The following is a 17371-nucleotide window of genomic DNA, read 5'->3' as shown; positions in this document are numbered from 1 at the left end:
AAAAGCCAAGGCACACAGCTGGAGATCCCATGTGAATTACAAGTCATTGGGACTAGTTGAGAGTATGTATGTATAAAGTAGGATCTCACAAGAGAGGTGCTCACAAAAGAACAGAATCAAAGGTTGATGAACAAAGAGCCTGCGTGAATAGAACACAGACCCCTCACAACTTAAGAGATATTAGTTAATGCTTTTTCAAAGTCCTGGCTAGTGGCTCTGGAAGCTGAGGCCTGTTATGAATGAGAAATCTTGCTGCTGATGAAGAGAGAGTTTCTTGCAGTGAGAGCGAATGCACCCTGGGGGAACTCGGGAGGGCTGAGGGAGCTGACAGCTCGAACCTCCAACTGAAAAGTTCCTGTCAGACTCCCACACTCGCTGTGTCCCGATGGGAAGGGTGGTGGGCCTTGAAAAAATATTTGGAGAGGAGGAAATGAAGGAGAGAGCAGGCAAAGGTTACTGGGTATTTCTTTGCTTGCAGGGGGTATAAGAGAAGAGGTGGTTGAAAAGTCACTAAGGTGGTGCTCTTCTGAAAGCTGTGTCTCTTTTGTGCCCTTTTACTCTCACACTTCTCCACCCTGCTTAAATTGATGGAAAAGCAGGAACATCATGACCTGCAGGCAAAGAGAGAGGTGAACAAGTCAAAATGCAGGCTTTGTGTTTGGTGTTAGGATTCTGAGGAGAGAGCCCTGACCGCAGGGGAGAATCAGAGGAACATACATACTGTACACTTGAGATTGAATCATTTGTCTATTTTTGAGCACAGAACCTGTTGTGAGCTGGTCATTTTCCCTAACATTATCAAGCAGCATTAGCAACTGTTTCATTTGCGTAGTTTTTGTACTTTTATGGAACAGAACATGCAGCATATTTATTTTTTCTTATTTTGCTTTCATTTTATCTTTTTCTTTTTGATTTGCTCAAAGTTTTGTTTATGTTGTAGATTTTTGTTTTTTAATTGTGCAGCATTTTGGGTAAACACAATTACATTAGCGACCAAATAGCAAGCATTTTTTTAAAATGTTCTTTCATTTTGGTCTCCTTTGAATGTAAGGATTTGCCTAAGTTTTCTTGTTTTTGTCAAAATTCAATGTCATCAGCAACCATTTTGTTTCTATATTATGTCATTTTTGTACAAAATAATATTCTGCATTTTTGGCATTTTTTTAAATTCATTTATATTTGAATTGTGCAGCATTTTGGGTAAACATGAAATTACATTTAGCAACCAGTTTTAGTAAAACAGAATATTGAAAAAAAAAAATCCCTTCTTTTTGTATATGAGTATTTCAAAATCTGAATCAAAATGAGCTTTATTGCCAGATATGTTTACACATACAAGGATTTTTTTTTCCCACAGTGCAACAGAATGACGTTATTAAAATAATAAAATAATAAAAATAGAACAAGTAAATATGTAATAACAATATACAGATTGATAATTGTATGTACAGGCATATAACAATAGACAGTTTTGTATGTACAGGTGTATTATGTGCAAATTCGAAATGTAAACTAAGTGTGTGTGTTATGTGTAATTGTCTGAGGGAAGACACTGTTCCTGTGTCTGGCCGTTCTGGTGCTCAGAGCTCTCTAGTGCCGACCAGATGGCAACAGTTCACAGAGGGAGTGTGCTGGATGTGAGGGGTCCAGAGTGATTTTGCCAGCCCTTTTGCTCACTCTGGATAGGTACAGTTCTTGGAGAGTAGGAAGGGATGTACCAATGATTCACTCAGCAATCCAGACTGTCCGACATTAGTCTTCTGAGGTCAGATTTGGTAGCTGAGCTGAACTAGACAGTTACAGAAGTGTATAGGACGGATTCATTGTTGGTAAGGTAGAACCATTTTAGCAGCTCCTGTGGCAGGTTGAATTTCCTTAGCTGGCAAAGGCAGTACAACATCTTCTGGGCATTTTTCACAATGTAGTCAATGTGAGTGTCCCACAGACCGTGGTAACTAGAGACCTAAATGACTCAACTGTCATTACATTGCTGTCCATGATGGTGAGTAGAGGGAGTGCAGGGAGGTTTCTCCTGAAGTCCAGGATCATCTCCACGGTTTTGAGTGTGTTGAGCTCCAGGTTGTTAAGACTGCACTAGATAACCAGCTCTTTAACTTTCTGTCTGTAAGCAGACTTGTCACCGTCCTGAATAAGGCCATTGACTGTAGTGTTGTCTGCAAAATTTAAGTGCTTGACAGAGGGATCCTTTGAAGTGCAGTCAGAGAACACATCCCTGAGGGGCACCAGTGCTGATGGTGCAGGTGCTGGATGATGATTTTCCCAGCTTTACTAGCTGCTGCCTGTCTGGCAGGAAGCTGGTGATCCACTGACAGACTGAGTTGGGCACGGAGAGCTGAGTTAACTTGGGCAGGAGGAGGTTTGGGATGATGGTGTTAAAAACTGAGCTGAAGTCCACAAACAGGTTCCTTTTATAAGTCCCTGGTCTGTCTAGATGTTGCAGAACATAACTGTCATCCAGAGACCGGTTTGCTCTGTAGGCAAACTGAAGAGGATCCAGCTAGAGTCCAGTAATGTTCTTTAGGTGGGCCAGGACCAGCTTTTCAAATGACTTCATGACCACAGATGTTAGAGCTACAGGCCTGTGGTCATTTAGTCCTGTAATTTTGGGTTTCTTTGGGATGGGGATGATGGTGGAGCATTTGAAGCATGAAAGAACTTCACACAGCTCTAGTGATCTGCAGGTGTGGTGGAGAGGGGGGTTGCAGGAGGTATTAATGGTTGTGTAGAGAGGTGTTCAGAGCTGGTGTATGGTGTTTTTCCAAACCTGCAATAAAACTCACTCAGATTGGCTGTCAGGTGTTGATTCTCCACAGTGTTGGGGGATGGTGTCTTCTAGTTGGTGATGTCTTTCAGACTTTTCCACACTGATGCTGAGTCACTGGAAGAGTCACTGGAAGAGAACTGAATTCAAATCAGCAAGGCTCTGTTTAATTAGTCCATCTCTTTACAGTCCTTAACACAGGATTTGCTGATTTCAGTTTCTGCCTGTAGGTCAGTATAAGATGAACCATACAGTGATCAGAGAGCCCCAAAGCTGCCCATGGGACAGAGTGATATGAATGCTTTATTGTCATATAACAGTGATCCAATATATTAGTGTCTTTGGTGGGACATGTAACATGCTGTATTTTGGCAGTTCACGGGAGAGATTTGCTTTATTAAAGTCCCAGAGAATGATTAAAACAGAGTCTGGTGTTGTTGCTCTTTCTCTGTGATCTGATCAGTGAGTTTCTGTAAAGCCAGGCTCACATGCGCTTGCGGTGGTATGTAAACCGTTACAAGAATGAATGAACAAATCTCCCATGACGAGTAGAAAGACTTACAGTTAATGAAAAGCACTTCTAGATCGGGACAGCACATCTTCTTTAACACAGTTACATCTGTACATCACCTCTGATTCCGGCAGATGTAGCGTGCTGTCCAGTATGGCGCAATTCAGCTAGGTTTCCATGAAAAACAGAGCAGCAGAATGTGAAAAATCCTTGTATATCTGGGAGAGCAGAACGAGTTTGTCCATTTTGGTGGGTAGAGAGCGGAGGTTCGCCAGATAGATGCTAGACAGCACCGGTTGAAATCCACACTGCCTAAGCTTCACGAGCGCTCCGGCTCACTTCCCACACTTGCATGTCATGTTTCATCAGCGCTGCTGCTCCGCCAACTACAATATCCAGCAAAATGTCAGAATAGTCGAAAACCGGTGAAATATTGGGTGGTGTGTACTGCTGAATGTGAATCTCTGGTGAAACTGATTGCAGGGATATAACTAAAGACAGGACAAACTAACAAAAGCATAAAAACAACTGCGGAGCAATCCACGGAGGCAGCCATCTGCGGCGCCATCACGAGAGAGTGATTTGCTCAGGTTCTTCTTTTTTTTTTTTTTACGTAGTACTTGACTGTAAAACCTATCTGTGAAAATAACTAAATGAAGCCAATTAATTTCACATACAATACTAAAAGTTAACAGAGGTAGGTTTTTTTAAAGGGGTCATGTCAAGAACAATCAAATTTGCCTTGATCTTTTGGCATATAAGAGGTCTTTATATCATTATGAGAGTACTGCGAGCATCAAAATCAAATACAAACCATTATTATCACTGACGTTAGATGCAGTATACAGATGCCTGTTCTCAATTAAACGTTATCCTATTTTTTAACTCACTGGGTTTTATAGTGTTTGGTCAACCTGAAGTGGCGTTAGCAATAATGGACTTCAGTAATCATTTTTTTCATTTGCTGTCATTATCTTTTCTCCTTTAAATTTAAGTGACCTACAAAAAATTATTAGAACAAGTCATTTCATTAAATGAAATATCTTACAAATTTTTGGGGGGTTGGTCATACAATAAGACCAGGGGAAGTGTGTGCTGTTACAAAAAATGCACAGTAAGTCCCAGTGTATAAAAAAACCCTGCAAAATGAGTAAATGTAAACCAATACATTTCAAGTTTGCCGATTAACTGCTTTTTTAAATGAATATATTTTTAATTTGAATTTGAATACAGTTTTTCAAATGGAATGTTGCTTTAAGAACTGTTATCTAACCTCACTGTGTGAACTCTGTAAATGTGAACCATCATGTGCTTTGTGGTGGATGCCCATCGTAAAGTAAGTTAGAGTTTGACTCTCAAAGGACAAAAGTTGCTTAGGCTGCGAATTTTGCACATTGCACCAGCTATCGTCTTGCAAAGACTCACAGGAGAGAGAGAGAGAGAGAGAGGCGGTAAAGTTCAGCGGCTGCAGCTGGAGTAGAGTCATCGCAGCCAGCGAGAGAACAGACCAGCTCTGTCTGCATCACTGCTCCTGCATGCATGATCGGCTAACCATCGATGTGCCAATCAGAAGGTTTTAATTGGGTAAAAGAGGGCAGAATGTCACCTGTTGCAGTTATAAGGAACCGTTCCATCATCTCCTCCACCACCTCCTCCATCTGCTGCCCACACTTGTCTTCCATGCAGTCTGAGTTTTGTGCTCTTCGTGGTTTGTATGAAGACATTTATGCACTCTAGGGGTGCTTTGGAAATAAAAAGCATGCTCATGATTTTAGATATCACACTCTGACAACAAAATCACATGTAAAAATGAGACCATGCGATTAGTACATGCCGTTCCTCACTGGAACTAGATATCAAATCTGTGTGAGGCAGTGCTTTTTTCCAGTAGTTTTTGCAGTCTGCTAGGAATTATGAAAATCACTTTTCCCCATAGTTATAATTTTTTTTTCTTTCATCCTTTTTTTTTTCTTTTATCTTTCATCTTTCCCCCACCTTTTTTAGGCAGGACTTCAGCATAGTGTGTGTAGCTCTGTTCCATGCTCTGGTGAGCTACTGTCTTTATAGACCCTACTAGAAAAACCACTTAAACCAGCCTAAACTGGTCTTAGCTGGTCTGGCTGGGAGAACTGCTGGTCACCCAGCTAAACCTCATCTTGGCCAGGCTGGAAGACAAGCTAGACCAGTGGTTCCCAACCGATAATGGAAAATGTTTCTTGAAAAATTATGTGACACTGAAGATGCTGAAAATTCAGCTTTACCATTACTGTAAATTCAAATATTTTGAATATTTTTTAATTGTAATAATATTTAACAATATTACTGTTTTTAACTGTATTTAAATGCAGCTTACTTTGCACTCTTAAGTATTCTGCTTACTAGGTTTTTTAAAAGGAATCAATCATATATTGATAAAAAAAAATGACACACATACACATCATTTCTCCATATCATTAAATCTTAGCTACAACCTGAGCTTCAAAGCCCAATTCCAATATACAGTATAACAAAGAGCTTAACATAAGATGCAGACAGGAAACCTCCCCAAACTGCACCACTGTCCTCTTTTTCTGGTCCACACCTTCACCCCTACCTTTTCCTTTCATCTCCGTCCTGTTTTTCTCCTCCTCTTCTGTTGGCTGTTATATAAAAATAGTCTTTAGTGGGCTTAACAAAAGAAATGAAGAAACATAACTGGAAATAGCAAGCTTAATCTTGAAGCCTTAGCTCATATAACACGTTACTTATTTTGAGGTTATGCAGATGAACAGACCTTGTTGTTGTTGTTGCTAATTATCTGCAATTAAATCTCCAGTTAAGTTAGCTGAGCTAGAATTAGTACAGAAGAGACATTAAGCTGATTATATTATCTGACATTTTAATCAGGTTTTTTTTTTTGTGGCCTGTATGCCATGCTGTCAGTCAACTTCAGCGCTTTTGTTTTTTGGTTCAAAGCATTATGTGCCATATGGCTTTTCATTCCAGCTTCTCTTAAGCAATTAACCTTGGAGCTATCATATCAGATTGTCTCAATTAGAGCTTCATTACAGCTTCATTCCACAATACAGAATTTCATTTTTACAGAACAGCTTTTTATTCTTTTTATGACTGTGGAAAAAGGCTGATCAGACAAGAACAATTATGACTATTCAAACCACTGTTGAATGACATTTGAACAAATGGCTTCTCCGTTTTAAACACTAGTGTGTTGAAGTGTTCTGTGAGTCCCCCTTCCATCTTTTCAATTCATTGAAAAAAACATCCACCAAAAAAATAAAAGATAACTTTACAGCATATTTATATACTTTCCCTCATTAGAGGGCCCAGACATGTTGTGCTTCTTCGCAACAGTGAATTTCGACAGATAATGCATTCCCTCTTTGGGTTTGAATTTTTTTCTTTTTCTTTTTTTTTGGTGATATTTACCCCTTTAGTTCAGCTCCTCATTAGCATTCGAATAGTGTTTCTTCTGCATGAAGTAGCAGCTGATTTATTCAATAATTTATTAATTGGTTAATTAATCTTGCTGAAACAGACACTTTAGGTTGTAAATCCCCCGTGCCCTGGGACTGTCGTAAAAAACAAGCTTGTCCTTGAATTCTTATTTCTTCAAATCCTACTTGTCATTCTTTGTCTTCACATAATTTGATTTTGAGCCTTGTTGTGGTTCGAAATAATGGCAGTCATCAAATAACAGCCAATCCTTTGTGTCAGGAGCATTATCCTCATCAATCCTGCCCTCCCCAGATAATTTGTTTTCATCTGACTTTTATAGTTAGCTCATTTGTTCATATGAGCCTTTCCTAAATGTCAGTTCTCTAAAAGTGGAGCCTTTTTTCCCCACTATCTACACCACACTTTCCTCCAGGTCTCTTGGATTGACTGTCATGCTACTGTTTGAGTTTGAAGTTGAGTTGGAGTTGGAGTTGTTGGAAGCGAAGGCATGTAGATAGTTCTGTGTTAGGCCGTGGCCATACTGCTCGTTGCTACCCGTGCTGGATGTGCTGGTGGTGGAGGTACAATGAACAAGCATGCCATGTAGGGACTGGCTACGTCGGGTCCAGATGACGCTCAGACGTTTGGCGTAGCTGTAACATGTGGTGGTGGTGATTTCACCCACATCAAAAGAACAGCTACGCTTCGTCTTGAGTGCTTGCCTCAAGTCTGAGCCTCCTTCCATTCCGTCATCTCCATCTTGTGTCAATTCAAGCGAGGCCAAGACTTGTCTGTCCACGTATCTATCTTTCTCCAGAGACTTCCTCAACTTGAGCCTACCTGCTCGCTTTTGTGTTAACGTGGGAAGTGTGTTAGATGGGGAGTAATAGAGTGTCAATCTCTCACTTTCTGGTGTGAGAGGACTAAAACATTTTTCCCTCACTTTCCCGTCTCCCTTGTCACGTCTACCACGGTGAGGCTCCGGGCTCTGTTTAGATTTCGGGGGAGAGCTTGGCTTGTGTTTGTCTTTTGTTCTTTGGGCCAAGAGTCCATTTGGCAATGCCACCATCATCATACTGTTGTTTCCGTTCGTTTGGGCATAAACATCCACCCCTTTGGCTGGAAAAAACTTGCCCGGCCTGTTGGCATCATCCCGACACTCTCCGCAGACGCGATGGCGCACCATCATGGCCACAGTGAAGACCAGAAGGGTTACAACCACCACGCCACCCACCATCACTGTCAGCGTGCCGCCCAGGAAGTGAGCGTGCAGAGAACGACATTCTGTATAATCCTCTTTAGTGCTGAACTGGATGCAGCCCAGCACCTTTGTAGTAGTCAAGGAGGAGATGCCATCATCAAATATGGCCAAGACGCACAGGCTGTAGTCTGCTCCTGACACCAAGTTTTTCAGCAGGAAACTATTACTGGTTGGAGGGAGAATTCTGACACCAAATATAAAAAGAAGAGAATATTTATGAGAAATTAAACATCATATCAAGGAAATATCCAGACAGAAATACATCAAGCACAACAAAGTGAGCTTTAGAAGCTATGTTTTGTTGTGAAAATGGCTTAAATCAATACCCTGCAATGAAGGGGATTCTAGTAAAGAGCAAATTAAGAATAAGCTATAGATATTGTGGATGCCCCAGTCTGACAAGTGGTGAAGCATTTTTACATTAAGGCTAAGAGGATAAGAGGATGCCGACATGCTTCTTGCCTGAAGGACTCCTGCCCACACTAGTCTTTACAATCTGCCATCTCTGGCAGAAACAGTGTCCGTTCAGTACTCTTTAATAGACTACATTGACTGTGTCCAGTGCATTTGCTTTGGCTGCTTTGTATATACAGTATGTCTGTAATGAAAATGCTTTGGATGTCTACACCTGATTCAAGTCCTTAAATTCACTTTACTTTGAGAGGTAATTGGCGGTCACAGCAGAAGGACCTTGAAGAATTTTCAGTGTCCTTTGCACTAGTTTCAATAAGCTATTTGCCTCCTTTCTTTAAAGATTCAATAATCTTTTGTTGAGATTCGTCAATTGTATTAATTTATTTATTTATCTTTCCTTGAGTCTCCACTTCAGTAAAAAGAACTGTCGTGTCACTGAATATGTGCTTCACTGTAAGGAATGAAATACGTTTTAATTCACATTCATGTAGACTTCTCTTATTTTTGAGCTCATTGTGTCACTGCATATCAATGACATTTGCATGCTTATCTGCATATTAAATTTCAAATTCTTATGGATGATTTGAATTACAAGCCTTACAGGAAACACAACTTAATGATCTGCTGCTAATAATGCCTTAGTTGCTCCTTTATGATTTGTGTTGGTCAGTGATGTTGAATGAATTATTCAAAATCTCACATTATTTCCATAGGGTGGTTTGCGTTTTTAGATCAGTTCAGGCCAGAATGTGTGGAAGTGATTTTTCTGTTCTGTTCTTGTTTTAACATTAACAACTTTTTCCATCTTTATATTAAATGAATGGTATATGAAGCAGTGTCTTGCTGTAACCAAGATGTTTATTTAAAAAAACAAAATTGAGATGCAAAATTGTTTTCTGAGGTTATTGACATTATGCCACAAATGCTGTCAATAGAGTTTAAGTAGTATTGAATGTGGAACGTCTCTTTAATGTGGAAAAATATCTAGGAAAATCTCTCTAGTTTAGCAATGCACTCAAGGTGGCCAGTCAGTGTGCATTAATGTCTGTCTTCTGGCCTAGAGTAGCTTACTGTGTTTACTCTTATAGATTCCTGCATGTTGATGGGAATAGCTGTAGTAACAGGTCTATTATGAAGATGCCTGACCTCCCACTCATGCACTTCTCTGCCTGCCATCACTCAGCAACTGCTGCTACTTCTGCTACCCCACCCCCCTCTCTTCAGGCAGTCCTCCTGTATCTATATATATATTTCGCTCCTTGTCATCCAAACAAGCCCCTCACCTTCACCATTTATTATTGATCCCAATTCCTGGAAATCTCACTGTACCTTTCTTTTGTTAAGCCTCTCAATGCATGTCCTTACCATGCAAGAATGGCTACTTCTGTGCGTGTGCATTGAGTGCATGTGCATTGAAAACTCTCTTCAATGTTATTGAGTTGAAGAGCCTCTAGTAAGTTTGTAAAGGAAAAGGTAATGAAAAGAAAAAGTGAGATAAACAAAACAAATTGTAAAATAAAGGCTACCATGATGGAATTTCTGTTTTCATATCTGTAATAGGATTTTTGTATGCAAGCTATGTTGTTTGTGCATCCAAATACTGCTGCACGGTATTCATGATCAGTAGTTGAACATTTCCTAGATGATGTACTGCATCTGCTGAAATTCTGAAGAGTGCAAAGAGTGGACACTTCACTATCCCATGAGAGAACACAAGCTGAAGAACCATCAGACTTGAAAGATGATAAAAAGCCAGGTGGCTTCTTTGTGTAGGTACTGTTTGTACAGAGAAACTTTCTTTTGATTTAGATATTATTAAATTAGCAGGCAAATAAATAGTTTTCTTGTTCGTTGTTAGAGTGTAAAAGAACAAAGCCAACCATTACTGACGTCCGCCTGTCTAAGAACAGTTGGTGTAAGGGACTCTCGCAGCCCTACCCTTGTGACCTGCCCTATCTCTCTATCCCCTTTCTCTCCATTTAGATCCATTTCACTCTTCCTGATTCATTGTGACACCATCTTCAAATGTATAGGTTTTACCCTTTTAAAGGGTCCATCCTGTTTTCCCCAGAGCCAGCAAGTCCACTCACTCCACTGCTCTGCTTTCTTTACCCTCCCTGGATATAAATAGCTGCCTGTATCTCTTTTAGCCTCATGGCTCAACTTGAATGTTATGTCCGCTTTAGGCTTTGTCTGTTTCCTTTGGCCTTATCCTTCCATCAATATCTGAAGCCTATAATCCATGAACATAAGCACCAAGGATGTTTAAATGCATTCACTTGAAACACATGAAAACTAAACACTAAAACCAAGACATCATTTTCTCTTTTTTGTCAAAAGTGCTGCAACAATACAGAAACAAGATATCCTTACCTGTAAACAAGTCCATCATCAGCTGTGCTGTTGTACTGGATCTGATACATCCACACCAAAAAAGGCGCTGAAGATCGACCCATTTTCCAGCGAATTTGTGCTGAATTGGATGTCACACCTAGAACTCCAATCAAGGTTTCTGTGCCTCCATTACTGCTTCCACTTCCTCGTTCTCCCGTATCTCCCTTGCCTCCGGTGGCATTCCGTACAGTCACTACACCAGTCCCTGCCCCTTCAACCCCACCACGGCCACTACTTATATCAGAGGATCCAGGGTCTCTGTGGTTGATAAGAGTTATTGTACCATTCCCTCTATGAGGAAGAGGGATGATCTTCAAGTCTACCAGAGCTGTGGATTCCCCTGCGGCATTGATGGCAATGCACGTATAGGTGCCATCATCTCTGGCACGGGTCACCAAAAAATCCAGTGTGCCATTATAGTACGAGTGAATGCGACTAGAGTTGGCCACAATACGGTCATCTGGTGACACCCAATGAATGACTGGCTCAGGATCACCAATGGCTCGACATTTAAGTGTGGCTCTTTGGCCCTCCAACACCCACAGTTTGTTGGTATTACGGGTGATCAGTGGAGGCTCACACGTGAACTCTTCCTCTGGAATGGACCAGAAGTATCGACCCGCCAGATGAGTAGGTGTGGCACATGTCTCCATGTCGTCTTCCCGAATCAATCGTCGTAGCCACAACAGCTCACAGTTGCAGTGCAGGGGATTCCCCCCAAAGTTGAGGCTGGTGATTGAATTGTACGGTGTGGGACTAACAACCCCAATCTGGGATCTGGAAAACAGTGGATCAGGGGGAAGTGTCTGCAGTCTGTTCGAGGTCATATCCAGTCGGGATAGTTTATAGAGCTCACTGAAAGAACCCTCAGCAATCTGGTCTATTAGATTGTGATCTAGATTTAAGGTGTGCAGGCTAGCCATATTCTGAATAGATTCCCAAGGAACCCTACGGAGGTTATTGTAGGAAAGATCCAGATCCTCTAGAGTTGGCAGGAAGTCATCAAAAGCATCTGCCGAAACATCTATGAGCTGATTGTTGTTGATGATGAGATGCTGAAGGTTAATAAGACCTGTCAGATCCTGAGGCCCCACCACTGTGAGACGGTTGGTGTCCAGGTGAAGCGAACGCAAACTCTCCAGATCAGCAAAGGCCAGTGGTTTCAGAGCATGTATGGTGTTGCGTGACAATGTCAGGTCAACTAGTCCTGTCATATTGGCAAAGTCTGCACCTCCCACTTCCAGGATGTAGTTGTCAGCAAGACGCAGCTCCACAGTGCGGCGATCAATGTTTGGCGGCACAAAAAGAAGACCTTTATTCACACACAGTGTGCTCAGAGACTCTGATAAGTTCCGACACACGCAATGGATGGGGCAAATGGACACCATGCCCCATGTCTCCCCTGCCAATACACCTTGTCCACTCCGAAGCAGTATGGAGCTGAAGAGACACAGCCAGAAAAGTGTTGACTTTAGCATGGGACAGGGGCGGACATTTGTTGTGCTGACTGAGATGGATGAAGCAGGATATCTCCTTGGTTGTATCCATTTCAAGCTCTCCTGTTCTTGCAACAGATTGTTTCCTCTAGATGGACTCCCTGGTTCTGTGCGTCGCATGGTAACCAGGTTGTCCACAGACCTGTGTAAAGAGATCAAACATTAGAGGCTTCAACTCAGAATTGGAAGAAGTTGAGCCCTCTTTGTCTCCCTCAGTCCTAAGCCTGCTTGTCCATTCACTTATCCCCTGCACAAATGCAGTTATCCAATAATTGCCACTGAAACTTGGCGTTCTGCCTAGTCATTCATCCAGTATATGCTCACTTCATCTTACAGTGTATCAAAGAGGAGCTAATCATGAGCCAATCTACCAGTGTCCATTGCTTCAGATTAATGGTGTACCTGGAACCCTTTGTCAGTTGTTTAGATTTCAAGGCATTTATCATGTGCCCAGCAAGTGCAGCAAGAACTTTAAACTTTTCCCCTGGTCTGGGAACGAAAGAGAGACTCAATTTGGCTGCCAGGGACAAGCCCCAAGATGATCAGTCACATTCTAAGTGATGAATGCCTTGGCTGTCTTCTCATCGCAGATGTGAGATTATTTGGCTGTTGTGGCTGTGTGTGCAGACAAAGTGTATATATTTACCCAAGTCTTATGTCCTTCTGTTTGTTCTCCTCCCTGCTCTCCTACAGGGGTCTGAATACTCCATTAACCTGATACATAACTGTCTGTGTGTGTCGCACACATGGATAGAACTGCTCCAAACAATCAGTGCAACAACAGTATTAAGCGACACAAACTGCAGCGAGTGTGTAAATGAATTTTAATTGATTTCACAAGACCGAAACCCTGTGATATCCAATGTACGATTGTCCTTAAACATTTGCAAATGCTTGCATTAGTTTAATACGTCCATCAGTCACTGTCAACAAAATGCTGCAATGTTATGCTGATGATTCTGTTTGTTGTTCTGTTTGTGATTTTGGCCTGTTCATTTCAGTCTTACGTAATGGCTACAGTATCACACTCGCAAAGCAGTTTTAAAACGAGAGTGTGTGTGCAAGTGAGAAAGGGAAAGATGAAGAGATGAGATGGGGCAGCGTAGGGAGTAGAGTTATATCCTATAAATAACCATGTGCAATTGGCTCAAAGCTGTATGTGTGCAAATTTGCTATAAAGAATGAGTACCCAGTGGAATTCATATTCATTGTTCTGAATCTGGGATTACACACTGCAAATATCCTGCAAACAATTTTCAAACCTCATGAGCTTCTACCTGCCAACAGTATAATATTTTGTGCATGGAGAAAAAATGCAAGGAGAAAAATTACTGTCATTTCATACCTATTGTGTCTGTTTCATCAAGATTTAAAATGGTTTCCAATCCTTTCAGTTCTTTTATAGACAAACTGCCCCGCTAGTCCCATCATTGCTTCAGATGAAAATCCAGAGGGAAACACTGTGGAAATATTCAGGTGGGCTAAGGGTCGATTTGTTCCTCATAGTGAATTGCTGAAAATCACGATGATGTGAATTGGATCTGTGGTCAGATGGATGACAGTCCTTCATCCTCACTGCTTTGCCGTTCTTTTCTTTGCCATGAGTCACTGCCCTGTTTCCATTATCCTTAGTGAACCTCAGTTAAATGAAATTGGGTTTGTCTTCTTTTTTTCTTTGATTTTCATTGTTTCCGGTTTCATCCAGAATTCTCCTTTATTTATCTCCTTTACACAGCATTATTAAAGTCAGAATCCAGTGAAAGCTTGTATTATTCAAATCATCTTTTATTTGCAAAGGTGCTTCCAGTAGCAAATGGCTTCCAATCCATTTCATCTCGGAGTGAACTGCCAAAAGAAACAAAAATCCCTCTTAATAAATATTTAACTACTATTAAAAGCTCACATTCCTTTTTTATTATCTGCCTTTTTTTGTTTTCTCATTTCTCTTGCATAGACCTTTAACTCCGATACCACATCTTTAAGTAGAAAGCATGCTGTGTATCGTTCATGTCTGTTTGCTGATGTCGGAGTCTTACGCTATTGAGGATCCTAAATTAATTGATTCTTCCTGTAAACTGGCACATTAAAGCAAATAATCCAATTAGACCTGCTTTCAAGCAGACCCTGTGGGTCTGACTGAGCCAAATATGTGTATGTGTATGCGCACACTCTTGTCTAGATGGACTAGAAGTCTGTACACTCAATTTCACTGCATGATTCCCTCTTTATTGTTTTCTCTCTAATCCACCCTTAACTCTTGTAGCCTTTCTGCTCTGTCTTATCTCCTTATCTCTGTCTCCACTCCTCCTCAACCTCTCCTAAATACCTAAAGAGCGAAAGCAAACATACCAACCTTTTTTTTTCCGAATTCCTGCTTATGCCCATCCAAGAGAACTGCTGCCCTCTCCAGTGGTCCCTTTCCCTCTACATCCTCTCAGGTTCCTCAGGGAGGGATGGTGGCATCCTCACCCCTCATTTCTCTTCCCACTGCTTCTTCTGTTTTTACTTTTGCAAACGGTCCAGGGAAACCCTGCCCTCAAAGTAGGAAACCTACAGGCACAAAGAACCTTCATATAACCATGCAGTTGAGTCCCCACTGATGTCGCTTATTGCCATCAATCAATGCCTTCTTTTTGCTTTTTCGTTTCTCCTCTGTATTCTTGAACTGCACGAGTCTGTGATTTGTTGGTTCTGATGCAGAGAGCAAGTCGATGTGAGAGCAAGTGTTTGCGACTGCAATGTGTCTGCTACAGCAAGGGCAGAGTGAGAGGGAGGGAGGGAATAGAGAATGAGAGAGAGAGGGAGAGAGAGAGAGAGAGGGAGGGGAGAGTGGCAGAGCCTGAAACAGTCTTGGCTCTCTATATGAGGGGAGAGATGAAATGCAATGGTAAAAATGGCAGAATGGGTGTGCATTGGCTGACTGGGGTGTGAGGTTGGATCTGGAGAGGAATTGCCCAAAGCTTTATCCCTCTTGACAGTGCATTTTTAACAGCAGGGCACCATCAGTCAGCAGACACAATAAGAACTTTTTAAATCAAATTAAATTAAATTTATGCATTTAGCAGACGCTTTTATCCAAAGCGACTGACAGTGCATTCAGGCTATCAATTTTTACATATCATGTGTTCCCGGTGGATCGAACCCCCAACTTTTGTCACCAATTCTCCCGTAGTGTCAATTTTCATCTTCTGTGAATGCAAATTCATTATATATCATTAAAAATGGACAATAATAGCTGATTCTGAGAACTTTTGAGAGATGCATGGGTTGTTGGAGTTGGGCAACAATGGTATTCTGATGCCCTTTGCAGGATGTGACATGGGTCCAACCCTGTCCCCAAAACATCTTTGTTCGTTATTTTTGCGTTTTACGTGAAAAAAACCCTTAAAATTATTGAAAAAATGAAATAACAAAATTAAATTAAACAAACCTTCAAATATCGATGAAAACTGTAACACCTTTGACCGTAATGTTCAATTTGTTTACATTAATGTATTACAGTAGGTATTATGAACTAATAATGGTTTTTATTAGTAAAAAAAAAAAAGTACTATGTTTTTAAATAATATTCATAATACTTGACCTAATATTAACTTGAAATGTTAAAATGTATTAGTTTAATAGTTTGTGGTCTGTCAGATTTAAAAAATAAAGATTTTTTCAGGCTTGCCAAGGCTGCATTTATTTGATCAAAAATATATTAAATATATTAAATAAAATATATTTGTATTGTTTTATTGTTTGTTTTAATATATTTTTAAGATGTCATTTATTCCCATGAGGGCAAAGCTGAATTTTAATGAAATACTGAATTACTCCTGTCTTCAGTGTTACATAATCTTTCATTAAGCATTGTAATATGCTTTATGCTCAAGAAAGTCAAAGCAGTTGAAAACAGTTGAGCTTAATATTTTTGTCAAGTCTTTTTTTTTTCTTCATAGTTCTTTGATGAATATAATCTTGAAAAAAACAGCATTCATTCAAGGCATTGATCTTCTATAACATTATACATTTCTTTGCTGTCACTTTTGATCAATTTAATGCATCCTTAAAAGCATTAAAAAAAGGAAGTAAAAAATAAACCCTACTGATTCAAAACTTTTGAACGGTAGTGTATGCAGGAACAAACATTATTAATAAATGCTGAAAATGTATTACTCATTGTAGCTGTTAACAAAATGAATCTTGTTGTAAAGTGGTAGCCTAAAAACAATGTCCTGGCCCAGTGTTATGACACTTACTGTTGATGCAAGTGGTCACGGTTCAAAGCCCACTGTCTGTACCAAATCATGAGAGAGCCGTTCTTATAAGCTGAGCTGTATAATCATCTTATGAGCGTGAGGCTAATACAGCTTTACACGGCCAGCAAAGTTGAGAAGTAGAGAAGGAGCCAAAGATGTTCAGTCCAAGTAACACTTTTTCTCAGTTTCTCATGTTCTATCTCTGATTCCCGTAATCTTTGTTTTTCTGGGCTCTGTGATTTTAGGTGAGCATGAGTCACTCAGTCTTTATGCGGGTCTATATATAGAGGCCTGACTGCATGCAAGCACAGCTAAGCGGACGGCTCGCAACATTTGCCAGCGGCCCGCTTTAGTCCATCTCCACACACTCGGAGCATCTAACCGGTAGGCTCAGAGTCTGCTTAACCTCGCTGCAGCTGATGGATCAGACTCAAGATTTGGCTGGCGAGCTAAAATCAGCCTTGGTTCAGTTAAATCATATAAAAAAAATGACAGATCATGAGTAATACATTTAAGTACCATAAGACAAATATCAATGATTCATGTGTATACAGTATGTACATTGCGCTTGCAATGAAAGAAAGAGACTGCAGCTGCTGGATCCAAGCCACAACTAATTGCTGTGAAAGAGTGATTCCAGCAGGGGTACATAACACACTGGGGGAAACTTAAGCGGGTTACTGTAAGATTTAGTTTTTGGTTCTTGAACCTATGGGTATGTTTTTATAGTTTAAAATATTGAGGCTGTAACAAATTTATTTCCTTTTTAAGGAAACGAAATATGTGTGATTTCACAATTAACGTGTACATTTATTTTGTAGTAAAATATGCATGACT

The 17371-nt window shown here is 40.5% G+C and overlaps 2 protein-coding genes across 2 annotated transcripts in view; one reads left to right on the top strand and one right to left on the bottom strand.

The window, feature by feature from the left end:
- The window catches only part of pcxa (pyruvate carboxylase a), a 119152-nt gene that overhangs the window by 77564 nt on the left and 24217 nt on the right, over positions 1 to 17371 (top strand). The window lies entirely within an intron of this gene.
- On the bottom strand, positions 6687 to 15522 carry LOC113038515 (leucine-rich repeat and fibronectin type-III domain-containing protein 4-like). Its single transcript, XM_026196015.1, has 4 exons — positions 14647 to 15522; positions 13639 to 14138; positions 10777 to 12435; positions 6687 to 8173 (listed from the first exon to the last, which is right to left on the bottom strand). Exons 3-4 carry the CDS (start codon positions 12411 to 12413, stop codon positions 7141 to 7143), a joined length of 2670 nt encoding a protein of 889 aa, XP_026051800.1. The 5' UTR covers positions 12414 to 12435; positions 13639 to 14138; positions 14647 to 15522; the 3' UTR covers positions 6687 to 7140.

Source organism: Carassius auratus, chromosome 21 (assembly GCF_003368295.1).
Source record: "Carassius auratus strain Wakin chromosome 21, ASM336829v1, whole genome shotgun sequence".
Classification (NCBI taxonomy): Eukaryota; Metazoa; Chordata; class Actinopteri; order Cypriniformes; family Cyprinidae; genus Carassius; species Carassius auratus.
Note: the sequence above shows the minus strand (reverse complement) of the source record. Positions and strands in the feature narration are given on the sequence as shown.